Genomic DNA, 27,880 nt, shown 5'->3' on the forward strand with positions numbered 1-27,880 from the left:
ATATCCTTGAAACTGTGTTCTCCTGTGGACTCAGCTGCTTGGAACAGGGACACCATCACCTTTATGGAAACATGACTTAGGCAGGGAGAAGTGAGAAGGAGGGACAGGAGTCCCTCTCCAGTCTCTTACCTAGATTTTGTCAGTTTACCTTTCTCCTGTTGCCATTTGAGTCATAATTTAGGCTTCTTTATTGTTTTTCTCAGTGTGTGGTCTGTCATTAGTGGCTGAGAATGGAGATTTAGCTGATATTTCCAAATATTAGAAAATAAATGAATTGGGAATGTCCAGGTGTTGGCAGAAATCAGTCAGAACAAACAGGAATATTTTTTAAAATGTAACCAGCACTCTGCAAACTGTAAGTTAGAGAAACAGCTTAATTTATGCAGTTGGTCTGCTGAAGATACCTCACTCAAGTTCTTGTGTTCTGGTGCTTTCCTCCTCCACTCCCAAAATGGGTAATTTTTTCTGATTTGGAAGAAGGAGTACCATGATTTGAGATCAGTCAAAGCCTGGCTTTTTTTTGGTCCCAATTAAATATCATCATTACCATATTAAGTGGGCCATTTCTTGTTGCCAGGGAAACTTCTCTGCTGAGTTCAGTTCATGTAAACATAACTTTCCAAAAATAATCTTCTGATTAATTAGATCTATGCAAAATGCTTTAAGCCTACCAGTTTACACTGATTTTTTTTCAACATTTCTCAATGAGGAATTATATGGAATAAGCCATTTTAAAAATGTTCTTGGTCCCCTTTTGTAAAACATAATGTTAGTCTTGATGAATCCAGTATCTCTGAGGATTTTTGAATTTGAGGTGTCTCAAGGAGGGAACAAAATTTCCTCATGGTCATTTTACAGAAATCTCAATTTTCAATGCGTTCTGCTGTGTTGGTTTGATGCTGTTGCAAAGCCAAGTGATCTTTCCTGAGCACTGAGCAGTGATTTCCACTTGGATATGAATTCCTGTTAACAGAAAATACTTAACCCAGATATGATGATGAAGTGCATCAATTAATCCCACAGGCTTCCTGCAGAGCTGGGAAGGGTTAAACATCTCCTGGGGGGATTCAGGAGCCTGGAGACTGCATTAGGAAGCTGCTTGGGGCTAGCTGGGAGGAAATGCTGGACACTGGAGATATTGAGCTCAGCTGTGTGCTTGAGAGCTTTTGGCATGCCAAGATTTCACCTTGGAGCTGATACCTGGGCACAATTCCAATGTTCTTTAAAAATAATATTAATAAAGACAGTATTAGTGTGGTATGTTTGTATTAGTACATTACAAAAGAGTCCTTTTGTGAAAGTTACCAGTTCTTACAACTTGATTCTCTGTATTTGACAAACAGTGAATACTTCCAGCTTCAAGTCTGGCTTTACTTCTATAAAAATCCTGTTCTCTGTTCATTGTACCCTGCACATTATTGTGCTCTTTAAAAGAATACTGTAGTGTAAGGTTTAGAATGTTTGAATTTAATTTCAGTGGGAATGTCCTCAAAGGATTCTTGCTTTGAGGACTTTTGTTTCCAACAAAAATTAGATATTTCTTAGATTATAGAAATAAACCTTCTGAAGTACATGAAGCAAGTACTGGTATGCTGCTCAGGGCAGTACTACAATGATCTCTTCAGACTCCAGAGCAGAATCTCAGGGATGTCTGAAGCTCCCCCAGAACTGGGTTCTGTGTACCCTTCATCCCCTCCTTCGGGCAGTTTCTTGTTGAAATATTTTTTCATTATTTTAAATTATTTTTGTTTCTTTCATTTCCCACTTCCCAGTCTTGCTTGATCTGGGGAACACCCTGTGCTGGGAGGCAGAGACCTCCTGGGAAACAGATTCTGTACTTGACTGTTTCATCAAGTGGGCTCTTCCTTTTGGAGGCAGAATGAGCTGAAGGGAGCTGAGAAGGCCTCATGAATGCTGCCTTTCCCTGGCTCCATCGTGTTCCACCTCCTGTTTCGTGCTGCACTGTGGAGCTGGACTGATCCTCCTACACCCTCACCAGCACAGCAGCACCATCACCACCCCCCCTGAGCTTCCCTGCAGGAAAAAAAGGGGATTCAGCAGTATTTTAAAAAATAACAACCCAAAAGCTTTCAAAAATTTTATTATAAGATACTCTTAGAAATGTCTAAGAAAGGTGAGGAATGAAGACAAGAATGAAAGAGAGAGGGGTGACTCAAGTGAGTGTATCCTGATATTTTTAATGTGTTGGCCAAAGCCAGAATGTTTAAAGGTTACCAAGTATTGGCCTTATACATGCTTAGACTCCTTTGTCTTCTCTAGCATCAGTCTAGGAATGTGTGTTTGGTTGATCTAAGTTTAAAAAAAAATGCTTCCCACATGCCATCTTGTGCTGGGAGCTTCCAAGAAAACCTCTTAGGCAAGAGCTCCATAAAAATAAACAGAAAATAACCCTGAAACCAAACCCCCTTAAAAAGAGAATTCAGGCACAGACAAGCTCTGTAGAATCTTTCTTTCAGCTTCTTCATCTGCTTGGAATTTGACCTCATGTGCATCTCTGGTTTTTGCTCAGAGTCACCAGCTTGGAAATTGCCCACTGTGCCTGTGGCTTTGATGCTGCAGCTCCCAGGGTGGGAATAGGAGCCTTGGATTCAGATGGATTTTAGAAACAATTCCCTGTAAATAACACATGGAATCAGCTGGTTGAAAATGAGAGGAGGTTCCCAGGCAGGGAGGAGCGTGTTTGGAAGCTGCTCAGAGCAGGGGACAGGCACACCAGTGCCACAGGCAGGTGTGACCTTGCTCTGTGACCCTGGCATGAAGCACTCGGTGCTCTCCAGTCCCTTCAGCTCCCTGGCCCCTGCTCAGGGGACAAAAGACTGGCAGAAGTGCCATCAGGAAACTTCATTCATAAACCTCATACTGCAAAACTCAGCTTCTTCCAGAGGATGGGGAATAAACCTGACTTCCAATGATTGAAGTCTCTTTTATGTTGTTGTGGGATTTTTCCACCTTCTGTAGGAAAGATGAAGGTGAAGGAGGGCATAAACACCCTCTGGTGGATGCTGCCTCTGGGTTCCTTAGCCCTGATATCATTAGTTGTCACTGCCTTTGTTGATGGTGCTGGTCATTCCAAATCTCCCAGTTCAGAAGTAAATCTCAGCTCTCCATCTCTTCTCTGCAGCCCAGATCATTAAGGGAATGTTCCCAGTTGAGTTACTTAGTTATTTTAGTGTCTGAAATAACAAGAAACTGCTGTTTTCTAAAATGGGCAATGGGTTTTTTTTCCCCCATAACAATTTGTCACCTTTGTCATCCTTGGCTTGCTTTGAGCCATAGAATTCCACCCAAGACACAAATATCCCACAGCCACGTGGCTGCAGAGGTTGTGTGTCTGCAGCAGCAATTAACCTTTACTATTTGCTGGCTTATGTTACAATTATCTGTACTCATCAGTTAGATCTGTTAAATTTCTGTAAGGACTTATTAGACCCTTCCTGGAAATATAAAAGTTTGCTTTTTTTGTGGAATATTTCCTTTCACTGAGCAAGTGATGTGGGTAAGAGGATACTTTGGTGATCAAGAAAGAAGAAAAACCACAGGAACTTCAAAGCCAAGTGCCAGCATCCTTGGAAACAGAAGCCACAGTCTGGGGGGGGGGGGCTGAAGGAGGTACAGCTGAACAAACTGATGTTGATTTTGTCTTCTCTCTTCAGCCTCATGAAAGATTACTTCTTTAAACCACCTATTAACAAGCTGAGCCTCAACTTCTTGGATCAGGATTTGGAGATGTCCTACAGGACGAGCTACCAGGAGGAGGTGTGTTTCTGCTGGCATTGGTTTCTGTCTGTGATCTGTCTGAGCCCTGTCTGCCTGTCCTTGGGGTTTTTAACACATTTTGTTGCAGCTGTTTCATGAGAAGGGTTGTGAAATGTCGAATGTGATTTGCTGCTTGATATTGCTGCCTCTGTAAAGAGTCTCATTTCAGTTTATTATAGAAATGTGGAATGGTTTGGGTTGGAAAGGACCTTAAAGCTCATCCCACCCCACCCCTGCCATGGCAGGGACACCTCCCACTGTCCCAGGCTGCTCCCAGCCCTGCCCAGCCTGGCCTTGGGCACTGCCAGGGATCCAGGGGCAGCCACAGCTGCTCTGGGCACCCTGTGCCAGGGCCTGCCCACCCTCACAGGGAACAATTCCCAATTCCCAATATCCCATCCATCCCTGCCCTCTGGCAGTGGGAGCCATTCCCTGTGTCCTGTCCCTCCATCCCTTGTCCCCAGTCCCTCTGCAGCTCTCCTGGAGCCCCTTCAGGCCCTGGCAGGGGCTCTGAGGTGTCCCTGGAGCTTCTCCTCTCCAGGCTGAACACCCCCAGCATTCCAAGCCTGACATCAGAGCAGAGGAGTTCCAGCCTCTGGAGCATCTTTTGCCATGCCCTAGTCCAGTGTTTGGGCTGGAAATCTGAGGTACACTGATTATCTCCAGGTCCAGGTTAATGTTCCAAGTCTTTAGGGTGGCCAGAGAACCATGCTGAGATGGTAAAGGACCAATTGCTGCTTGTCTTCTCATCAAATATTCTAACTTTGACAATGGTAACTTGGAATTTGGTTATTGTTTAGTCACAGTTTCATGGTTATCCCTGAATCCAAACCTGAATTCGAATGTCCTATTTCCAGAAGTGTGCAGCTCAAAACACTGGAATTGTAAGGAACTTGGTGTTTTCTTCAGTATTCTGCACTGAGTCTAAAAACTCCTTCATTCCCTTGGGGGCTAATACTATCACAGGCTTTCCACAGCACTGGATTTTCCTGCCTGACTGATAGGAACTGGCAGGATAGTTTAAATTTACCTAAAGTGACATTAGGTGTCAGTTAGAACTGAGGCTGCATTTCCACCAGCAGCTGCAAAATTGCTGCCAAGAAGAGGCAAATGCTCTGCCCTCCTTGCTCCTCCTCCTCCTCTTCCTCCCTGCTCCTTCTAATGGCTCTGGTGCTTCTCAGCCTTCCCCCTTGTGAACACTTCATTTACTGGCTTAGCATGAAATATTCATGATTTGTTTTTCTGTTTGGGGGCTCTTTTTATTTTCTGTTTGGGGCTCTTTCTCTTTGCATCTGGGGCTGTTTTGTGCTGGGTGGAAGCAGCAGCAGCTCTGGAGGGGTTGCCAAGTGCCCGAGGCAGCACAGATAAGCGTCCGGCAGCAGGAAGGGGAGTGGGCCCTTCCCTTCCAGCAGCATGAGCTGCTCATTTGGGTGATCCCTCTGCACAACTGCATCTGGAGAAATCAGGGGTGGGTTTCTTTTCTTCCCAGTGTGTCCTGCATCTGAGGGCAGCACAATTTGTGCTTTTGCTATTTGTTGTTTTGAGTTCTGGGCAGTGTTGTCACATTCTCCTTAGCAATATTTGCTTGTTTTCCAATACTTCCAGGTGACACCTCACTTAATTTATTGTATTTTAGCAAAGGAAAGCTCAGTTGTGCTGGAATTCAATCTCTTCACTTTGGTGAGCTCCATGCTCATCCTGTAATTTAGTTTCATCTCTCTGCATACAGTTCCTGTAGCAACAACAGGGAGAAACTTCCTGTGGGATGCAGCCTGCAAAATTTGCAAACTTTAGTATTTTCTATTGTAAAAAAAATAGTAAAGTTTGCAAAGTTTTACTATTTTCTTTTGTAATAAAATAGTAAATCAAGTAGTTTCCAGTGGAAAGACTGGAAAGAGAAGCAAAGCAGAGATAGTAAAGCATATAGAGATGGACCTATTAATGTAGCTATTTAGGAAATTCCTAGAAAGAGCAGAAATGTGGCCTGTGCATTTTGTTAGTGGCAAGCTAATAATTTGAAAATTATTACATAAACCTCCTTGAAAGTGGGAATTTTCACTCTCTAATAGTAACTCTGCATCATTGGGGCAAAAACTTGTTAAAGCTTTTATGTTAGCAGAGTTCTGGTTCAAAACAACAATGAAACCTTTTTTCTTTCTCTCTCTAGATCACTGGGGCAAAAACCTGTTAAAGGTTTAATGTTAGCAGAGTTCTGGTTCAAAACAACAATGAAATCTTCTTTTGGAGAGTGAAAAGATTTGACAACAGTCCAGGTTCTCTAATGGCCTGACAGTCAATGCTGCTCAAAGTGACTCCAGCACCCCTGAATTCCCCTCTGATTATGCAGTGCCAGCTGCAGGCTCAGGTTGTGATCCCTCTCTGGAATCAGCTCTGCTTCCCAAGAGCCTCAATCTGTTCTCATTTGGAAATGAAGGCACTACTTAGCACTGTTAGAGCATCTCTGACTCTGTCACTGGGGACACAGTGCTGCTTCCCTTAATTCAATTGATGGCACTTGGTGTGCATGAACAGGGTTCTGCCACCCCTTCAAGTTAAAAGGTCATTTAGGCACTGAAGTGATGCTGGCTGGATTTGTTAGGTTGCAGAGAGGTACAAATGAGGAACAAGTTTGTTTCCCAGTATTGCTGAGCACAGGAACAAAAGAAACTTCCAAATTAAACCAGAGTGCTCCAACTGGGCGCCTTCATGGTGACATTGATAACATAATTTCTGGTTTTCTTTGGAGCTTGCTTTCTAAGCTTGGGCAGATACAAACACTCCTAGGACTGGGCTCACCTTCATAATCAGCATGTGGAGCTCCTGATCTGGTTTTCAGCAGGACTGGCCATGGTAGCACAAAGCACAGCTGCACAAGCACTGGGCCAGGCCAGGATGGGATGGGAATGTGTGGTGAGGGGTTATGGAAGAGCAGAACTGGATGTCCTGGGCTCTGGTCAATTTGGATTACACAGCTTTTAATCTGGTCTGAAAGGGAAATGTGAATTCTGCCACAGGAGTTGTGTCTGTGGAGTGGTGTTAGGAGGGTTTTCTTAAGGTTAAAAAGGTTGTAGTAAAATCTGTTATTATTTTAGATTAAAAGAATAGAAGAAAATATCCCATAACTTATCTTCTACTTATTATATTTATCTTTCTTTGCACAGAATATTCAATTTTCGTGTTGTATTATTTCTATATCATAATAGTGTGTAAAAGTCACCCCAGGCCTGGGGGCTGTGCCACCAATACTACTTCTCAACATGATCTGCTCAGAGAGCTGTGACACCATCAAACCACGTCTTCTGCTTCTTGTTTCCAACCAGTGCTTACACTGGATTAATGAAGTGGCCAAAATTTCCTCATTCTGTTGTTCATCATCCAATTGAATCCAACAAAATATCATTTATTCCTTTCAATCCCTGTGCTCCACACAGGTTATAAGGAATGCTCCAGTGAAGACGTTTGCCAGTGCCACCTTCAGCTCTCTGCTGGACGTGTTCCTGTCCACCACAGTCTTCCTCATCCTCTCCATCACGTGTTTCCTGAGGCACGGCATGGTGGCAGCCCCGCCGCCGCCCGCCGCCGTCGCCGTGTTCGTCATCGCCATCCTGCTGGAAGTGCTGTCCCTCGTCGTCTCCATCAGGTGAGGACAGTGTGACAAAGCCTGCAGAGAGCAGGGACAGCTGCACTGGTGCCTGGCTCAGGGACATTTTGTTTGACAGCATCCCAGGAGCTGGGTGGGATGGGCTGGAAGAGCAGAGGCAGAGCAGCAAGGCTCACAGCACAGGCTGGGCAGGGAGAGCTCTGGCTGCAGGAATTGCAGCAGGATTGTGACTGATGGAGTTCGCTCAGGGAAATGGAATCTGCACCCCATCCCTGCCCCTCTGACCGTTCCTTGGGATGCCACGTGCCACTGTATGTCTTCTCTCCTCACAGCACTGTCAGAATTCAAACAGAAAACTTTGATCTCTTGTTACAGGGCTTGCAAGGGTTCCTCAGGGGTGAAGAGATAGACAAGAATCTTGATCTCATGATCAGAAGGCTGGATTTATTATTTTATGATACATTTTACATTATGACTATGCTAATAGGAATAGAGAGAAAAGTTTAGAAGCTGCTATGCTAAGAATAGAATAGGGATGAATAAACAAGGGAGCTCTCTCTGATTCTGTCCCAGAGGGAGCTCAGTCTTTGATTGGCCATTAATTGTAAACATGGAACATGGGCCAATCACAGGTGCTCCTGTTGCATTCCACAGCAGCAGATAATCATTGTTTAAATTCTCTTTCTGGGGCCTCAGCCTTCCAGAAGAGGGAAAAATCCTAAAGAAAGGATTTTTCACAAAAGATGTCTGTGACAATCTCTCCTGCAAACAAATCCACCCAAAAAACTGCTCCTTTAAACTCCAAGATAAAAGTACAGAGTTCTGGGGTTAAAACTGACATCATGTGTCCGAGCTGCAAAGAGCAATGCTGCCCTCAAAGAAGGAAAAAAGAGAAGTTGCTGAAGGCACATTGTGTCTGCCCAGAATTTATTTTTTTTAAGTTTCATGGGTTAACATTGAGATAGTTCATGTTTTCTGTGTCTGGCATATAACAGGAGTCCAGTGTTTCCCCAGAAGGGAAGGGGCACTGCTCTGTCTCTGCAGAAGGGGTGGCACTTGGCAGGGCTGTGCTCAGAGGTGCCAACCCCACTCCTGAGCCCTTGTCCTCCCCCTCAGCCTCTCCTGTGCCCTCAGCACACTTGGCTGCAGGTGCCAGGTTTTTAACAGCAGCTCCTCATTCCCCATTTGTGCCCAGTCCCCCCAGTGCTGGGCTGTTCTGGGCTTCCAGGGCACTGCTGTGGTGACTCCTCCACCCAGGGTTACTCACACTCAGAGCACTTTGCTCAGTGCAGCTCCTGCTCTCCTGGGTGTAACCTGTCATTAACCCAGGGGATCGACCTGTGAATGAGCTGATTGTTTGTCTGGGCCTGTGGGAGCCCCTTCACTCTGTCCTCCTCATCCTGGTGTTCCCTGCCCTTCCCTGACACGGGGATAAGGGTGGAGTGTGCAGATGGGTGTCCTCTCCTAGACTTCTGCAGATCTGTCAGTCAAAATGCTTTTGTAATTATGAGCTGGAAGCAATTTCTGCTGCTGTTTCAAAAGAAACAAAAGATTGCAGTTTGCACTCTCATTTTGGCTTTGCAGGGTCGAGTTTAAAAAATACTGAATTAATGCTTTAGTCACTGAAGGAATTTGTACTTCACTGGGCATATAAATGTGTGCAAGTGGATTTACATCAAAGCTGGAATGTGGAGTGGAGAGAAGCAATCTATGAAATTCTTTAAAGATAGCATTTCTTAGCAGGTGTGTTTGCTTGTTGTAATTTGAATAGTTTTTAGAAAATCTAGAAATTCAGAGAGTTAAAAGCTCTACTGGGAGATGGTTGAACTGCTAGAGTTGTCATTCTAAACTGTGTTAATTATTGGTGTGTCCTCTCTCTTGCATCAGAAATGCATTTTCCCCTTTGCAGAAGATTCTGTACTCTGGTTTGGGTGGGGCAGAAGTTGAATTTCAGACAGTTTTCAGGCAGCTCTTTCAGGTGGTCTGGGTTTGGTGACCATGAACTTGTTGAGATGGGAACAGCTCAACCACTGCTTTCCAGAAGTGCTGCTCTCTGCTGTCCAGGTATATTTGGAGAAAATTTGTGTTCACTTGCTGTACAGGTGAATTCTTACTTCATTTTTGTGTTTTTCAATTTGTTGTTTTCCCCACAGGACATTGCTTTTGCCTTATTTTGTACATTTATAAAAATTATTGCTATAACATTAGAAATATTTATAGGTAGATATATAAGGTTTTATTGCTCTGTAATTGGTGGTTTATGGGTTCCTTAAGGAGAAGAAAAATTGTTGTTTTCAGTGTGTATGGAGTTGGCAAAGTGGTTTTGTGTGTGAGTGGCTGTGCAGGGGTTTGGCTTCCCTGCAGCTCTGTGCTGTCAGCTTGACCTGGGATCTCCAGACCCTTCAAACTGTCCTGGTTACCTTGGGAACCAGCAATGGCTGGATGGGACAGGTGACCTCTGCTTTTCCCTGTCCTCTCCTTCAAACCAGCAGGGATGTTTTGAATTTTTATTGTGTATTTGCTTTATACTAAATACCCAAAATACACTTCTGGGCCACCCCAGTCTCCATAATCTGAGGCACACACTTTGTCAGGGAGGTGAAAATCATCTTTTTCCTCTTCAAATCCTCTTCCAAGTGAGGACTGCTCCCTCTGACCACTCATTATGCACAGAAACAGTGCAGAACTTCCTGTGCAGAAATGTCATCCCAAATGACAATCACAGAATACCACTGAGATATCTTTGGGGAGGAGACTGGACTACAATGCTGGGCACACTCCCAGAATTTCAGGAAAAGGGATTATTTTAAGACCAGAAAATTCTTGCCTAAGTTTCACATTGTATTTTCATTATCATGATGCTAAACACCCTGCCTTTAAATCAGCTAAATTGTAATTAAATAATTAAATCCAGGGCTCAGCCTAGCAAGGGCTCCCTTGGCTCAGCCCAGCTGTGGGAGGGGAGAGCACAGCACTGTCACAGCCTGGGCAGTGGAAACACCTTAAAACTTGAATTCTGCAACAGCAGAAGTCCTCATGGAGCAAAGCTTACGAGGGGGAAGGATGTTTTGATTCCTCTGAAGTGTCTGATAATAAATTATTGGAGTACCTATAGATGAGCATCCCACTGTTAGCACAAGAGCCACTCGAAAATTAATTGTATAAAGCTGCAGGCAAAAATTGGTGCTTCATTTGTGAGCACGTGGAAGATGTCATCTCCTCTGTGAATGTTCTCTGAAGAATGTCCTTCTGCCCACTTGAAATGCAGCTACTTTGACGAGCTCAGCTGAAGTGTAACAGATCCTAAAGTTCTGGTATTTAAAAAAACCCCGTTGTCATTGAATGTACAACGGTGTGTGAGATTCCACTTGGGAGTCTGAGGAGTGGCTCTGCAGGAATAGAGATTAGAGATTCTGCCCAGCAGCTGCCCAATATTTAGTGTAAATCTAGAAGTTTTGTTCACTAGATAATTTTGATACGTTACCCTCGAGTAAAACTGCTTATAAATAAGTTTATTTACAAGAAATGTGTTGCTTTTGATAGCGTGCTTCAGTGAGGGGTGGAGGGCAGAAGAGTGGGTGTTTAGCCCTGTTCAAGAGAGTCAACTTTCAGTTAATTCATGAATTTAAAAGGACCTTTTTAGACAGCAGAACAGAATCCTCTGGATGAAGAAAGCAAGTGCAATCCAACAGCCAAAGGGAAGCTGTGCTGTTATGTGACCAAAGAACTGTCTTATTCCTGCTGCTTCACCTTCCCAGCCTTGCTGAGGTGCCACCCCTGTCTCTCCTCAGCCAAGACCTGTGGGCAGCATTGGATCTTCCTGAATTTCTCATGACCAGGAGCAGAAATTGCTCTCTGCCCCTCGAGCCTAATGAAGCAGATCTGTTAACACGGCTGATACAGAGTATTGATGCTGAGGAAAACAATGTAGTCTGTTTGCCTTTATTTATTTCTAACATCTGGTATTTAATATCCCACCAAATTGCTGCTATGCCAAAAGCTTTTGATTTGAACTCTGGGAATTGATTTTAAACTGCCAGTAAATACAAAAATGATGGTAACAGTCTCCATTAGCCATTAATCATTTATGTCAAAGTTACTAATTTGAACTCCAGCTTGTGTAAACAGCTCAGATGCTTTAGCATTTAAGCCCTGTTGAGCTGCCCACTGACACTGCATTATTTACTGATACTGCCCTGTAGCCATTAAATCTGTCTGCAGCTCTCACTGCTGTCTGGATTTAATGCACCCCTGACTTCCTGTGCTGGGAGCATTGGGCTGGATCCACTGCTAAGGAGGAGAATTCCATCCTGTAATTCCAGAGTGCAGAGCCCAACATTAAATCCATCCCAAAAAAATGAGTGCAAGAAGGTAAAGATTAGCAGGAGAAAGGTGGCATTGCCCTGGAATCTGCACCTGCCTAAATAAAGCAGAGTCCTCCTGGCAGGATTAACCCCTCAGCTGCACCCCTGGATTTGTTGCTATGGTTCCCACAGGAGTTTGTCCTGGCATGGAGGCTTGGCAGGAAGGGAGATGCCAACCCTGGAGTCCCTGGTGTGTGGGCTGGGGTGGGAGACACGAGCTGGGCGTGTGCCACAGGGGCTGTGCCAGCCACAGGGGAGCGTGGGCACAGGTGGCACTGCTGCCTCACAGGGAGCCCTGGGCTGGCATCCCTGCCCTTCCCCTTTCCCCTTCCCGGGCTCCCAGCTCAGCCCTGGCACTGCCAATCCCAACCCATCGGTGCTGGAGGACGGGGCTTCATTTCAGAGGTGGGAAGTTGGGTGCTGATTTCAGACCTGGGCACAGGGACAGTTCTTACACTCTGTACCCCTTCAGAAACCCCAGTTCATACTCTAGAGACCCTTTTAAAACATCTTTTATATCCAGTTTTGAAATTTCAGGGCTTTGCTGGAAATTCTGTTTTCCAATGGAACACAGTTAGACTTTTTGGTGGGAGTGGAAGTTCATTAAACCTGCAAATCTGTGAGCACCCTCTCGTGGGCTCCCGATGAATTACAATGTGTTCCATCCTCCCAAATTCCTCATTTCCCATAAATTTAACTGTAATTTACAGATTTTAACACATGCAATTAGACAAGAGTTCTTTATGCTGCACAAAATACTTTTGATTGCAATTCACTGAATTCCAGACTGGAGAATTAAAATCTCATTCACAAACAATTTATATTTAAAGGTGTGGAATGAGTGTCAAACTGGCATATAGAAATTTAAATGCAGCTTAGTTTGTGTCAGGTTTTTATCCCATATAGAACCTGGTATTTCAGACAACAGGGTTAAAAATGAGTGGATATATTTTCTCTTTTTGGAGGTATAGGTGATGTGGGGTAATTTATGTGACTTTGGAGACTGGGAATTTCATTTTTGGGGTTTTTTTTTTCAGCTGTGAGCATCTCTGTCCATGCAGAAGGTGTGATTCTGTATTGTTTGGGCTCTGTGGTCCAGAATCACCTGCTCAGCCTGAGTCTGATCACTCCACACGTGCCATTCATGGCTCTGGATGCAGCCAACTGTGCTCCACCACCTTTTTACAGCTTCTTAAAAATAATTAGGCACTTGAACAGCAGTTGCACTTTTTCTCAAGTGACTAATGTTGAGCTTTGAGAAGGAAGTTATCCCGAAGATGTATTTCTGTGGATAAATACGAGTTTTCTATGCAATGCCCTTGAGCATTGAGCATCCTTTTCCCTTCCCTTATTCATTTTAGCAATTAGAGCTGCTCTCATTTGAGAAGCATCTCCGGTAAGCTGCTCTCCAGAGCTTTCCCAGTTGGCTCCTTCAGCGTTTCACAGGTTGGGGCCGTGGTTTTCTCGGCAGCTCCGGGCGAGAGCGGCTCCTTCCCTTCCCGCGGGGCGGTGCCAGCCGGGCTCGGCTCCTGCCAGCTCGCAGCCCACGCTCCCCTTCCCCGTCCTAATGACAGGGAACTGCCTGCAGAATGGCTGCTTCCAACTGGGAGAACTGGTGTGGGTTGCACTGTGATGGGTGCTGGAGCTGCCCTGCTCCTCAGACGTTCTTGGTGTTATTTTCAGTAGGTTTCACTTGTGAAAGTTTCCCCTCTCCCTGCCTGCTTTATTTATGAATGGAGAGGAGTCTTCTCTCTGCTTAAGCTTCCAAGGAAGTGAAGTTTGGCTTTCAATTTGCTTCCTCTCCCTCCCTTTGCTGCCTCTCCTCACTGGAGCAGCCAGGCTGGATTATTCCCTGGTGTCACCAGCAGGTGCTGTGGCACCTTGGTTGCTCACAGAACCCAAGTGATGGATTTGAAGCTGTGTTATTACAGGTAAATGAGGGGTACAGGGAGATGTGCTGCCATTAATGCCTGGCTCCCTGCTTTCCTGTGTTCCAGGATGGCTTTTTTCCTGGAGGAGGTGATGACTTGCACCAAGCGTCTCCTGGAGGTGATATCTGGCTGGCTGCCCCGACACTTCTTCGGTGCAATCCTGGTTTCTCTCCCAGCTCTTGCAGTTTTTTCACACTTCACCTCTGATTTTGAAACAAATATACATGTAAGTTGTTGAACTCCATTCCCTAAAGTGAGTGTTTGCAGCTACCAAAGCTTGTTGCTTGCCTGCCTTCCTCCACCTCCCTGCTGCTTTACATCTGTGTGATAGAGATCCCTTGGAGGGATGGGGCTTTGTGGATGAAGGAATTCCTGGTCTGTTATGTAAACACAGCCATGGTGAAAACTCTCTGACAAAAGGGGAGAGGATACCTAGAAATTCCTGCTGCCTGCATACCTTTTTCTCTTAAACCAAGCACTTCTGCAGGAATTTTTTTGAGATAATGCAGGTGGTTTATCCCAGGATTATTGTCCTGGGCTGGATTTGGAGTTTGGAGTCAGAGAAGCTGTATCAGTGAACCTCAACAATGGGAACAGGATTAGTGAGGGGTGTTTTGGCTTTGCAGAGTGAGATGAAGGAACTCAAAGGAGAGAGCACTTGGTACCTAGGAATGGCCATTGCAGGGGTTGTGGGAATGGTTAAAGGAATCCAATAACTGCCTTCTGAAAAGGAAGGGAAAGAAATTGGCATGTTTAACCCAGACACAGAGATCCATAGGGAATTTGGTGTCTCTGTTATTAAAAGCACTCAGAAGGGGAGAACAAGGGGTTAAACATTCATAGAATCACAGAAGGGTTTGGGTTGGAAGGCACCTCTTGTTCCAGCCATGGGCAACAGTGAGGAGGGGGGAGAACAGTTTAATTTAAAAGCCAACTGTAGCATAAAATCAAGGCTTAAAAACTGTGAACAAAATGGCCTCAAGCTGGAGATGAAAGATTGTTTCTCTGCAGGTCTCTCTGAGGCAGCACAGTGTGCAATCCTTCCTTTGCAGGATCTTCAGGGAATTCTATTTCACAAAGCTTTGCTATTTCAGGGTGTAGGTAATGACCAGATCCTCTTCACTCTTCCTATCACAGCTTATTCCTGGGGCTGGGGGCTGTTTGTTCGATGGGAACATGTGACCACACATTTTTTGGTCCTTGCTGATTTAAACACACATCCTGTGGTTGTCACAGCAGGGTGTGGCTGACATTCTGGTCCATCCCATGCTTAAGATCATTCTGCAGTTTCTACCTTTTGGAGCTTTAGGGAAGAAATTTTAAGCTGTAAATTTATTTATTTGTTCATTCAGTCTAATGATGGTCTTTCCCCTCCATGATTATCAGTAAATTAACCACAGGAATGTTTTCCTCCAGGGAAGGGAGCTGAAAACCTTCAAATCTCTCAAATCTGTCTGTTGATTTTGATACCATCCCATTCATCACCATCCTTGATCATCTCTCCAGATGTTTCAGATAATATCAAAACCACTTTATGAGTGTGTTCTCAACACAGGTCAGGTTGAGTCAAACCACTTGGGGCAGCAGCAGTAAAATGGTGATTTTCATCACCAAACTGAGAATGAGCTTTGCTTTTTTTCCTCTTGCAGGTGCTCCAGAGTCGTGGGGCTGTTGGCTCACTCCCCAAGAGATGTCCCAGCTCAGCTTGTGCTCAGTGTTCCCACACTCATGGAGCTCTAGGAAACGGAGTCAATCTATAGAGGGTCAGGTAAGTCTCCTCCTTTACTATGACATGGTTTTGCAAAGTTTTTTTTTTTAATTCATAGCATTTTATACCTTCCCTGGATATAAAATAATTATAAAATGAAAATTAACAAAAACAACCATGAAAAAAAAAAAAAAACTTTCCAAAGCCATGCATCCATAGTAAAATCCAGCACATCCTGACCCTCTATAGGCTGGCTTCATGCTGGGGCATCACTTGGAGTGAGAAGCAGTGCCCTGCCACTTCAGGAGACCTCAAATGGGGGGAAAAAAGTAAGTTTAAGTTATGGGGTTTTTATGGACACTTCTGAAATTCCTTTATCCGTTTTTAAGTCATTAAAAAATCCAACAATTGTTGTTTGTGGTTTAAAAATGGTGAATTATGTAAGGATTTTTCCCATCCTCTGTGTCTGCTCTCAATCACATGCTTGTTTGTTATGCCACAGGACTGCCAGGCTGCAGAGTCTGCACTTCAGCTGCAGAGGACACCTAAAAGGAGAGAGAAGGGGAGAGAATGATCATTTCATGCTGTAAAACACAGCATAAAGCTAGACCAGAACTCCTTCATCCAAGTGTGGAGTCTCTAGTTTAGCTTGGATGGTCATGAATATATTTGGGAAACCAAAATTGGCACATCATTGGCACACTTGAGAGTTTTGAGCACTGTAAGGTTGTACTGGGGAAATGGAGGTGCTCTGGGCAGTGCATGTGCATTTCCTTTCATTTATCCAGGCAAGCTGTGGACAGGTAAAGGGGTTTTGAGATGAGGAATTTGGAACCTCATATCAATCAAACCTTAATCAAAATGTGAGCTTGTCCTTTGGCAGTGACTGCAGCTGCCATTTGTCACTGAGGCAGATCCTTCCTTCCCTGGACTCAGCTGTTACAGGGCACTGTGGGAACTGCTCTGAGGAGTTTCTAAAAGCAGGCAGGTGGGTGAAGTTGCACTCTGCATTTCCAATGCAATAGAATTTCAATATTCAGTTCAAAGCAGGCAGGATCTAACCCCAGCACTGGAGGGGAGTTTACCATGAATTTTCATCTTTTTTTTTTTTTTTTTCCCTTTGTTTGAATGAGAAGAGGCTCTGAGCTTTGACCAAGGTAAGCTGGAGGATCTGGAAATTACTGAAGTAACTTGGTGTGTGATAAAACCTCCATCCAGGGAAAACAGTGACAAAGTTCCAGTGCTGAAGGTTTTGTTGCTGCTGGAAGGGAAGATGTCCAGTGACAAAGTTCCAGTGCTGAAGGTTTTCTTGCTGCTGGAAGGGAAGATCTCCATCTCCACGTGGGCTCACCCCCTGTGCCCATCACCCAGCATGAATTCTCCATGGTGGCTGTGTGGCAGGGCCCTGGGCAGCTGCTAACCCCCCTCTCTCTCTCTGTTGCAGTACACCATGTTCATGTGTTGTGCCATTCTCATCACCATTGTGCAGTACTGTAACTTCTGCCAGCTCAGCTCCTGGATGAGATCCCTGCTGGCAACGGTGGTGGGAGCAGTGCTGCTCATCCTGCTCTACGTCTCCTTGTGTCCCTCCAGGTGAGCCTCACTCCAGGGAGCTCAGCTGGGCTCCTCCCAGGGAAACAAGGGGCTGGTGCACAGGATTTGCTGTCTGCCATGACTTTCTCCAGCATCTCAACCTAAATGATTTTATTTCTTCATTATTTATTTTTTTTTTGAAGGATTTCAGGGGTGCCTCTTCTGTGTGACACTCTGTGCTTCCTGATGTGTTTCTAGGACACAGTTACAGACCCACAGAATTGCCTTTCACCATTAGTTTGAAAATCTGTTTTATTAAGGAATTTCCCAGGTATTTTGTGGTGCCAGAGAGCCTAACTGCTCCCTAACACCCCTCTGGATTTATTTTTGCTCTTAGGATCCACATATTCTTCTTCCACCTCCTTCCTCAATTCATTTTCCAGTGTGGAAGGCAGGTCCTTAGGTTTAATGGGATCTAATAGCCAGTTCCATTCTCAGTTTCCTGCCTTTTCAGAGGACTCTGCAGAACTGTAACCAGAAGAATCAAGATAATGCAGTTTCTGTGCAATAACCTTAAATTTTTCCAGTTTTTCCCTGATAAATTATTTTCTGCAAGGAGAATTTGTTTGCACTATTCTCCTGCTGTTTTCTTGTCAAGAGGGTCCTTCCAGCCTTCTACTCCTATTGGCAAAATTTTATAATCAACTTGCACTTCTCAGTAGCTTAAGACCCCACCTTGGGATGGATTTAGGAAGGTCTTCTCCTCAATCATTCAGTTCCTCTCCATCAGAGACCTGCTGAAGGTGAAAAACATGAAAAAAACCCAAACAAACCAAAAAGGGTTTGCAGATACATATTTTAGTGAGTATTTAGCTTTGATTGCCTCTTTATGTGTCTTCAGTGGTCTCTTTTAATCTTGATCAAATTTATATTTTAAAAAAAGGGAGAATAAAAGTCCCCTCTTACCCCTGTTCACATCTGTGGTGGCTGTAAGGGTTGGAGGGAGAAAGTCCTGGAAAAAATATCCTGGAGCTGGAGTCAATTGACAAATGATTTGTAAATCATAGTGACTACAGAAAAATCCCTTTCTTGTCTGTCTGCAGAGGACTTGGACAGGGAGGGCAGGGGAGATCTCTCCAGCTGCAGGGCAGGAAGGGAGTGTTTGGTTGTGAAGCCTCCCTGGTCTCCTCATGGGTTTGTCCCATGGGGTTCAGGATCCCCCATCTGTCCCCAGCCCTGAGTGATCCTCTCCCAGTCCCAAAGGTTTCTCCCTGTGGTTTTTCCTTTTTCCCTTTGTAGCACAGGTGCTTTCAGTGGCTCAGCTTCACTGAGAGCCATGGAATCACAGAACCCTTGAGTTTGGAAAAACCCTCTGAGGCCATCAAATCCAGCTGTGCCCCAGCACTGCCAAGGCCACACTGCCCCATGTCCCCAAGTGCCACATCCACAGGACTTCTAAATCCCCCAGGGGTGGGTACTCCTGGATTTGCCAGGGCTTTTATTTAAGACATTTTCCCCTGCTATCCATCCAAACCTCCCCTGGCACAACCTGAGGCTGTTTCCTCTTGAGGTGTCCCTTGTTCCCTGGGAGCAGAGCCCAACCCCCTGGCTCCAAACTCAACCCAGGCTTGGTTTTGCAGGGGAATTGGCAGAGAGCAGACCCTCAGTGCCATTTCTTGGTTCCCTGCTTGCTCTTCCCTGATTCCCCAGCAGTTCCTGGGGCTCCTGGGGCTCCTGGCAGAGCCTGGTGAAGGGGCCATGGATACTCTCCTGGACAAGCTCTGGGTTGAGACTTTGTGCAGAGAGAAAGACCCAGGACTGGGCATTTTCCCTGCATTTCAGCTTTATTAATGGCTCTTCCAAAGGTGGGAGGTGGATACCTTGCTGTTGTGTCAGGTCACAGCATCAGCTCTTGCTGAGTGCTAAAGGGGCTCTGTGAATGATAAGAAACCTCATTCTCTTAATAATTCTCTTATTTCCACCTGTGGTGTGAATAGCAGTGACCATTAATGGGCAAGGTTCAGAAATCATGGAATATGTTGTTATTTCATCCCTCAAAAATAAATATTTCAAGTAATAGAGCAGTTGAACTGCAGGTCTGAAAGGTAATTGATAGAATTAATCCTGAACAAGAGTCACACAGGTTTAGTCAGTGAAACCCATTGCTTCAGGTTGTTAATAATCATCTTTTTGTTTGTCTCTTACCATGATTCTGATAATATTTTTGTCATGGTGGCAGCTGCAGCCCTGTCTGCACTTTTTTTCCTTTTCCAGTTATAACTAATCCTCAGAGTTTGATACTCTCTTGCTACTTGGTTGCAGTATAGAAATTGTAATTCAAATAAATAAGCAAAGTGTTTGAATTACTTATTTTCTCTAATGGCATCTTAAAAATAGGTTCTGTGTTAGGGTTTTGGGGATTTGGGAGGTCTTTTGGTTTTGGATGGTTTGGTTTGTTTCTTTGTTTGCTTTGTTGGTTTTTGTTTGGGGTTTTTTGGTTTTGGTTTTTGTTTGGAGATGTTGGGGTTTGTTCTCTTTGTGTTTTATTTTTAAAATATTTGTGCTGTGTTCTCACATAAGATGGAGGCATAATGGAGTCTTAGAGCTCTGGGATTGCTTTTCCCTATTTCCAGGTAAGATGGGATTGTTTAACAATTACTTGTTCCAGGCATGACAGAGTTCCAGTTTCCCTTTTCAGGGATTTGCAACTCTGGCTGGTTCTCTCTCCCAAGCAGAAAAGTCATGTTCAGACAAAGTTTGTGTGCAGTTATAAGGTCTGCAGTGCAGTTCTTGGTCTGTGCAATAGGGAAATGGAAAATTCTGTCTGGAATGCTGCAGGATGTTTGTTTATTGCTTTAGCTTTCCCTCTGAAATCAGTGCTTTTCTCATTTCAGCTCCATGGAAGCTCCTCATCTAGATTTGGCACAGAACTTTAGGTAAGCTTTCTATAAAATTACCATCTTTATATTTAGGGATAAAAACATTTTCAGTGAATTACAGGGAGCAAAACTTTACATCCACAGTAATAACTTGGGAATTCAACAAATTGGTTCAGCAAGTTGTGTTTAAGCTTCTCCTGTAATTTCCTTTACAGATTACTTGGCTATGACCAAAACTCATCAGGGCTGGTGCTTCACTCACAGAGTTGTGTAATGATATTTTCTCCTTAAATTGGATTTCTAGGAAATAGAACTGTGGAGGAACTATTTAAAACAGCATCTGTTTTTCCAGTAGCAGCAGTTTTTAGAGCATTATGTGTCCACCACGAGCTGTTTCTTTGATTTCCTTGGCTGATTTGCACCATTCAGAAGCAGTGGGAGTTGGATGCTCTCACAGCTGGGCAGGTGAGAATTCCCTGGGGCAGAGGAAAAGCTGTGGAATAGCTGGATGTGCAGCCAGCTGCCTTCCCAGGCTGGGATGTGACACTCTGGGCCTGGCTGTCACCTTCCCAGGCAGGGCAGGGAGTCATAAAACTGAGAGCAAAGGCAATTTACCCTGGAGCCTTTCAAAGCAAACAAAAATCCCTTCCTGGGTAATTAATGGCCCCTTAAAATAAGAGTGTTAAAGATTCACTCTGGTGATTTCAGTGTTGAGTTTCTCATGGGTTTATTGCAAGTTTTTGCAATACCATTTAAGTGTTTTACTGGCCCTTGGTATTAGACAAGTCTGGGTTTGCTCATTGCAGATTTGGGGCAATATTTGGGCCTTGCTGGGTTTGACTGAACTGTGACTTTGGTAAAAGGGGTTTCAGGAGCATGCTGCTTGTCCTGGGAGGATGTGTTAAAACAAAATTCCTTTCTAATAACTCTCATCTCCACAAATGCTGTGGTAGTTCAGAAAACACATGGGGTTTGGTACAGAGGGATGAGAACAGGGTTGCTTTGGGTATTTCTTCACCAAGGACTCAGATCTTACTGCAGTGTTGGAGTTTGGGGGGGCTCTGGCTTTTCTTGCATGGATTTTCCTTTTTCCTGGTTTTGATTAATGAAAGTTCTTTTTTGTAACAGAATTCCAGTTCATTGAATCCAGAATGGAAAATTAAAACCAAAATAATAGAGGAGGCTTTTTTTTTTTTTTTTCTTTTTGGTAAACATCAGTGTGCTGATCACTCCAGTAGTGTCTCAGGATCAGCCTAAGTTTGGATCCTTATTTTTTGTTTGTGAAGCTTTTGTGCTCCTCAGAATTCCAAATCTCTTCCCCAGCAGGCTCCTGGGCAGCTGCTGATCACTGATCAATAATTCATCCTGCCTTAAACCTTTGACAGCTGGGTCTTCCCCTCAGTGACAGAAATCTGTGAAAACATCAGCTGTCAAGCATTGTTTTCCTGCAGATATTTTTCTTCCATAAATATGTAACTTCTGAGTGATGACAGGGGAAGGTGAGAGTTTCTGACCAGACCATGAGGTGTCTGTGGTGAGCAGCTGTGGAGTGAAGCTTTCCCTCCTTTGTAAGGCTTGGCTGGTGATCTGAAGGCCAAGTAAGGCAGTGTCACCTGTTAAACATTCCTAAACTTCATTTTTCACTTTTTATTAGGATGTTGTCTGTGCTCCTTGAGCTGAGGAAGAGACCCATGTGCTAATTCTGCTCAGCACTGCCCTTAGTCCAGCTCCCCTGCCTGACCCTGCCCAAACCTGGACATTAACAAACACTGGGAGTTAAAAGAGAGAGCTGGGAGTTAATCCTATTCTGTTTCTGCCATTAAGGAGAATTTGGCTTCTTTCTTCAGGGTTCTTATGCTGTATATTATTGAATATCACATTTTTGAGTATTTCCCCTTTTTTCTGGTAATGGACTAACAGAAGGTGAAACTCTCTTAGCCTAACAAAATTTTTTGCTGTACCTTTCTGCCAGAATTACATAAATCAGGTTCCTTGCTTACCCCACTCAGCACTGAAGTTTTCTCATGTTTTAGGAGGGCTAGACAAGGTTGTGTGTTGTCTGTAATGGGGTTGTTCCCTTTCCTTGATCAAGAATTGAGATAATATTAATGTTGCCTGGGAAGGGAGACAGTAGCAATGGTAATGAAGCCTTAGCACAGAGTTCACCTCTGGACTGTCTGTAAATAAAAATGTGGAGTTTCCCTTGTTTTCCAGGCAGCCCAAAGGATACAGCCATGAACTTTGAAGGAAACATTTCTCATTTTCATTCTTTCCTCACCTCAGAGCCGCTGGGATGAGCCACTTTCCAAGGGGAAGCAGGAATTGGTCACTTGAGTGGAGTCTGCACTCACCTGAGTGCAGGGAAGGGTTTGTAGGCACCCACTGCAGGATTTTCATGGACAGCAGCACTTTGATCCCCTTTTCCACACCTTTCCTCCCATGCATTCTTCTCAGATTTAGCAGGGAGAGCTCCTCTTTCAATATAGCAAGATACCAAATCCAAACAGGGGTTACTGCTCAGAAGCAAACTGGCTTTCCAGAAAGTTCTGTAAGTGGGAAGCCATTATCTTGATGATTTGTGATCAAGCCAAAGGAGATTCTGTCTCTGGAGTCTCACTTGTTCCATGTTCACAGCCTGGATGGAGGTGCCAAGTTAATAGTGAGGGGGCTGTGCCAGGCAGCATTTCACCAGTTTGAGTTAAAGAGACACTGTCAGCTCAAGATCTCAATTGGAATGATTTTTAAAATCAGTTTTCTGCTGCAGCACCTCATAAAAAGGAGAATTGGGAAAGATTGGGATGGGGGGTTGATTTTTTCTGTTGGAGGTGTGGGACAGTTTTTCTTCTTTTCATTCCAGAGTGACTCCAGGTCATGGCTGCTGCCTGGGGAGGTGATTTAGGTGATTTCCAGCCCTTTAGGTCCTGTACCCTGGTCACTGCAACATCCCAGGCTGGAATTCCACATGAGGGTGATGCAGTTTCTCTCTCCTTCAGGCTGGAATCAGAGCTTTCCATCCTGATGCACAATGGGATAAAATCTCCTGCTCTGGAGGAGGGATCCCACCCCATTCCCCGTTCATGGAAGGAGGTCAGGGCACAGTGAGTCCCTCCCTGCCCATGCCCATCTCAGGGCTGGAGCCCACGAGGTCAGGGCACGCTGAGCAGCTCATGGGGAGCTCCAGGAATGGGAGTGGGAGCAGCAGCTCCTTCCCCAAAGGCAGATCCTGCCTCCCACTGCTCCTCGCAGAACTTTGGGTGCTCACCTCATTCACTGCAGAGGAGTTGAAGTGCTTTGAGAGTGTTTTGTACAGCAACCTGTAAATAAAAAGCCCTTAATGGCTTAAATAAATCCCTGTGGCAGGAATGTCTGATGTTAGAGGGGATTATCTGGATCAAACTCTCAGAGCAGTAACAGAGTCAGTAACAGATCTCTGCCCACAAGGTGTGTGAAAAAATGAACTCAGATTCAAAGAATCTGAATTGTGCTCCTGAATCCAGATTCCTTCCTCACTTTCCCCCACCTCTTCTTATTTTCCAAGATATTTTCTCTGACCCACATAATTTTGTTTTATTGGCCCATCAAGCTGGGAGGGCATTTTGTCACCTCCAAAATAACAGGGATTGTATTTCAGGAATTGTTCCCTGCTAGTCATTAATTATGGAATAATTTAGGCTGGAAAAGACCTCCAAGATCAGGGAATCATAGAATAAAAGGGTCCAACAAAGATCATTGAGCCCAACTATTAACCCAGCCAAGGCCACCACTAAACCTTGTCTTTGTCTTTGTCTCTGACTTGTCTTTCAAGGGAGGAAATAAACAGGTTCAGACCAGAGGTTCTGTTGAGAATCAGGGAGGAGGGAGTGTCTTGGTACAGCAATTACAGGAACCTGATGGTGGGGCTCTGTTTGAGTTGGGACATCTCCTCCTTTCATGGTCCCCTTGTGAAGAGGAATAAATGAATACACCTTCACTTCTCCTGGGAGAAGTGTATTTATGGTAGAAAACAAAAGAACAAATTTTCAATGTGATCTGTCCTGTCTTTCATCTGAAATTCAGCCTGCACTCTCTTGTAAATATTTCACTCACCAGAAACTTTTTTCCCCATAGGATTTCTGTAAAAAAGGGAACAGATACAAAGACTATGGCACAGAGAAATGTTTTTGGATATGGGGCACGTTCATCTGTCTCACAGCTGTGCTGTGGTTTTGTTTCATCACACTTTCCTGTCAATCAAGTATTTGAGAATGAAACTCAGAAAAAAAAAACTGTGCCTGTAATAAAGTTCAGTTCTGAAATATATCCAGAGTGGAAGCCTGTCCCCCATGGACATGAAGCAACAAAATGAACTCAGGAATGTTTTCATATGTTACAGTAACAAATTCAGCCTTCTCTTCTTGAGCTGTTGCTCCAGTTGTGCTGAGTTTTAATCCCCTCCTGCCTTCCCAGAGAAGTGCAGGCAGGTGCTGAGTGTGGATTCCTGTCTGGCTCTCCAGGAGCAAGGTTGATGTGATGCTCTCCCTTTTCAAACCTTCTCTTAACTCAAAGAACTTCAGCGCATGTCTGCTCATATCAGATCTCAAGCTTTGGCATAATTTTATCCCAAAAATGCAGTTGGATCCCTGCAGAAATGACTGCATGCCAAGCTATCTGCCTTCAGCCTTCGCTTCTGGGAGTGCATAGGTGGGGCCTGCTCAGATTCAATTTGTGCCTTTGCATCTCTGCAGAAAGTTGAGATTGGAGAGTGCAGATGTCTCCTCGTTCAGGGTGGTTTGGCACTGGCAGAGGCTCCATCAGCACCTCATAATCTGCACAGGCAGGCACTGAACTGTCGAAAGGATCTGAAATATTGCTCCCAATCCATGGCAGACAGGAATTCTTGATTATTTTTTGTAATCTTGGCACTTGGAGAAACTTTCTGTCTCCGCCATGAAAAGCTGAAGTGGTTTTATCACAGAAAAGCACAGCCATGTTCCCCACTTCCATGCAGCTCATAGAACCCCAGACTGGGCTGGGTCAGAAGGACCTTAAAGCTCATGAAGTTCCAGCCCCCTGCCATGGGGTTCTCCACAATGTGTCTTTTACAGGGTTTTCTCCCAAACCCTTCTTGTGTAGCATGAAAGGCACATGGCAGAGGTTCCTGGTCCTTGGTGAGGACACAAGGGAAAGGCACAGGAGTGTAAAGCAGCTGGTTCTGAATATTGGAGGTAATAAAAAATACAAAACCAGGTAAATTCCAGGAAACTCACAGGCACCCCCACATACAGACATTCAGTGCACTCAGATACCTAAACACACACACAGGTACAAATTTATATACAGTGTCTTTAGATATATATTTAGATATAATAGTAAATGTTTCCTTGCTGAAGTCCTTAAAACAGGATTGGCCTGTGCCACTGAACATGATGATAAAGAAATCTTTGTGGGTTTATGGAAGTACTTGGTGAGTTTAAAAATTAAATTAATTCTTTGGCATTTCCTTAACAGCAGATGAAGTTCTCAATGGATATTTTATAATTTAGCATTTCTAATCCAGCATTTCTAGCTGTGGGGCAGGGATGGCCATGCCCTAAGTTAAAACACGCCTGTGTGCTCTCCCCCTGTGCAGCTCCAGGAAGAGCCCGTGCAACAGCTCGGCTCCGAGCGAGGCGCGGCGGCCGGCGGAGCTCATCGGCCAGGAGGTGGTTCTGGTGTCCTTCCTGCTGCTCCTGCTCGTCTGGTTCCTGAACCGCGAGTTCGAGGTCAGTTACCGCCTGCACTACCACGGCGACGTGGAGGCCGACCTGCACCGCACCAAGATCCAGAGCATGAGGGATCAGGCTGACTGGCTGCTGAGGAACATCATCCCCTACCACGTGGCCGAGCAGCTGAAGGTGTCCCAGAGCTATTCCAAAAACCACGACAGCGGCGGGGTGATCTTTGCCAGCATCGTGAACTTCAGCGAGTTCTACGAGGAGAACTACGAGGGAGGCAAGGAGTGCTACCGGGTCCTGAACGAGCTCATCGGGGACTTCGACGAGCTGCTGAGCCAACCCCACTACAGCAGCATCGAGAAGATCAAAACCATCGGGGCCACCTACATGGCGGCGTCGGGGCTGAACACGTCGCAGTGCCAGGACAGCAGCCATCCCCACGGGCACCTGCAGACCCTTTTTGAATTTGCCAAAGAAATGATGCGGGTGGTGGATGACTTCAACAACAACATGCTGTGGTTTAACTTCAAACTGCGCATCGGCTTCAACCACGGCCCCCTCACGGCCGGGGTCATCGGCACCACCAAGCTGCTCTACGACATCTGGGGGGACACTGTGAACATCGCCAGCAGGATGGACACCACCGGCGTCGAGTGCCGCATCCAGGTGAGTGAGGAGAGCTACCGCATCCTCAGCAAGATGGGGTATGACTTTGACTACAGGGGGACGGTCAATGTGAAGGGGAAGGGGCAGATGAAGACCTACCTTTACCCCAAGTGCATGGACAACGGCATCGTGCCCCACCACCAGTTGTCCATATCTCCAGACATTCGGGTTCAAGTGGATGGCAGCATTGGGCGGTCTCCCACGGATGAGATTGCCAACCTGGTGCCTTCTGTACAGAATTCTGATAAGATAGCCCATGGCACAGATAGCTCAGAAGCCAAGGACATCCTTCCTTCCGCCAAGAAGCTCCAGAAGGACGTGGCCAAGGCAGAGGAGAGGTGCAGGTTTGGCAAAGCCGTGGAAAAGGATGACTGTGAGGAGATGGGGACTGAGGAGGTCAATGAACTGACAAAGCTAAATATCTCTAAGAGTGTATGATGAACTGTCAGAGTTGCATGAAGTGCTCTGTCCATAGAAACACACAGACTTTTGCAATTGGCAGTTTTCTTTTCCAAGAGAGACCTTCTCCACACCTGGGTTGTACGTTTGTGTTCATTTCGGCACCTGGGGCTGTGTGGATCATGGCTCTTCAGGGCTTGTTTTCATCCATCTCTCTCCTCCATGCCCCAAACCACATCCCAAGCTCCCCAGCTCCCTGTGCAACCATCTTACAGCTGAGTAGAGGATATTAAGTGCCTTCAGATATACTCCATTGGACTCCCTGTCAAGGTACAGAGGCCCCAAGTGAAATCATAGCTTTGGGTATTTATCTAATTTTAAAGAAAAGAAAAGCTGTGGTTATATCATTTTTATTGTCGTTTCTCACAAAACACTTTTTTTGGCTAACGCAACTCCTTGGGTTTTTTATATCTCTCGGAACAATGTTTTACTGTTATCAGACCTTTTGTATGTAACACACAGACATGTGCATGTATCTGCCATATGAGACTGCTATAAAGTGCCAGTAATGCACCACAAGAATGTCTGGGCGAGGGGTGGCACCCTTTGGGCCGGGCTGGAGGGGAGTTGTGCCGTGGCTCAGCCTTTAGTCAGGGCAGGAGGAGCAGCTGCTGCCCTTCTGTTCTCCTTTCCCCATGCTTCTGCAGCCTCCATGTGCCATCGTGTGCTTTGGATACACTTCTTTTCCATATAGCCAATGAGTTACTGATCCTGGGAATGGAAGGAGGGTTGGGACAGTGCCAGCTCTGGGGACAGATGTCCAGAAGCAGGAGAAACCACGGGAGTGCTGCAGTTCAGGGCTCCCTGCTCCGTGTGCAGCTCAGTGGGTGAAGGTAGGTGACATCGGTGTCTCTGAGCTGATTGGAGAGAGACAAAGAGAGAAGCAAAATAAATGTTTTGGGAATGCCTTTATTTATTTATTTATTTATTTTATTCCTGTTTGGTTTCTTGGGGTTTTGTTAATTTCATTTGGGACTTTCGTGGAAGGGACTGGGAGAGATAAATCATTCATGGGTTTAATGGGAATGATGAGACAGAGTTTGAGCCTCTTTGAACTACCAACCACTGTGAGGATGTTATCTTTGGCAATATTTGGTTCCAAGCTGGAGACACTTTGGAAGCCACCAAACACAGTTGAGTATCCCAGCTTCCCTCTGGACTGAACCAATGGTGCTGCACAATATTTTCAGGATTTTACACACACACACACACACACACACCCACACACACACAGAAACACACACACACACACACACACCTCTGTGCTTT

The 27,880-nt window shown here is 45.1% G+C and overlaps 1 protein-coding gene across 2 annotated transcripts in view; it reads left to right on the forward strand.

Moving 5' to 3' along the window:
• The window catches only part of ADCY9 (adenylate cyclase 9), an 84,031-nt gene extending 56,357 nt beyond the window's left edge, over positions 1-27,674 (forward strand). For both annotated transcript variants that reach the window (XM_058815683.1, XM_058815682.1), the window contains 6 exons: positions 3,675-3,777; positions 7,209-7,417; positions 13,740-13,899; positions 16,826-16,974; positions 19,809-19,850; positions 25,402-27,674. In XM_058815683.1, coding sequence (XP_058671666.1) covers positions 3,675-3,777; positions 7,209-7,417; positions 13,740-13,899; positions 16,826-16,974; positions 19,809-19,850; positions 25,402-26,590 — 1,852 coding nt within the window. In that variant the 3' untranslated portion in view covers positions 26,591-27,674. The remainder of the gene's footprint in view (positions 1-3,674; positions 3,778-7,208; positions 7,418-13,739; positions 13,900-16,825; positions 16,975-19,808; positions 19,851-25,401) is intronic.
• The last annotated feature ends 206 nt before the right edge of the window (positions 27,675-27,880 follow it).

This window comes from Ammospiza caudacuta, chromosome 17, assembly GCF_027887145.1.
Source record: "Ammospiza caudacuta isolate bAmmCau1 chromosome 17, bAmmCau1.pri, whole genome shotgun sequence".
Taxonomy (NCBI): domain Eukaryota; kingdom Metazoa; phylum Chordata; class Aves; order Passeriformes; family Passerellidae; genus Ammospiza; species Ammospiza caudacuta.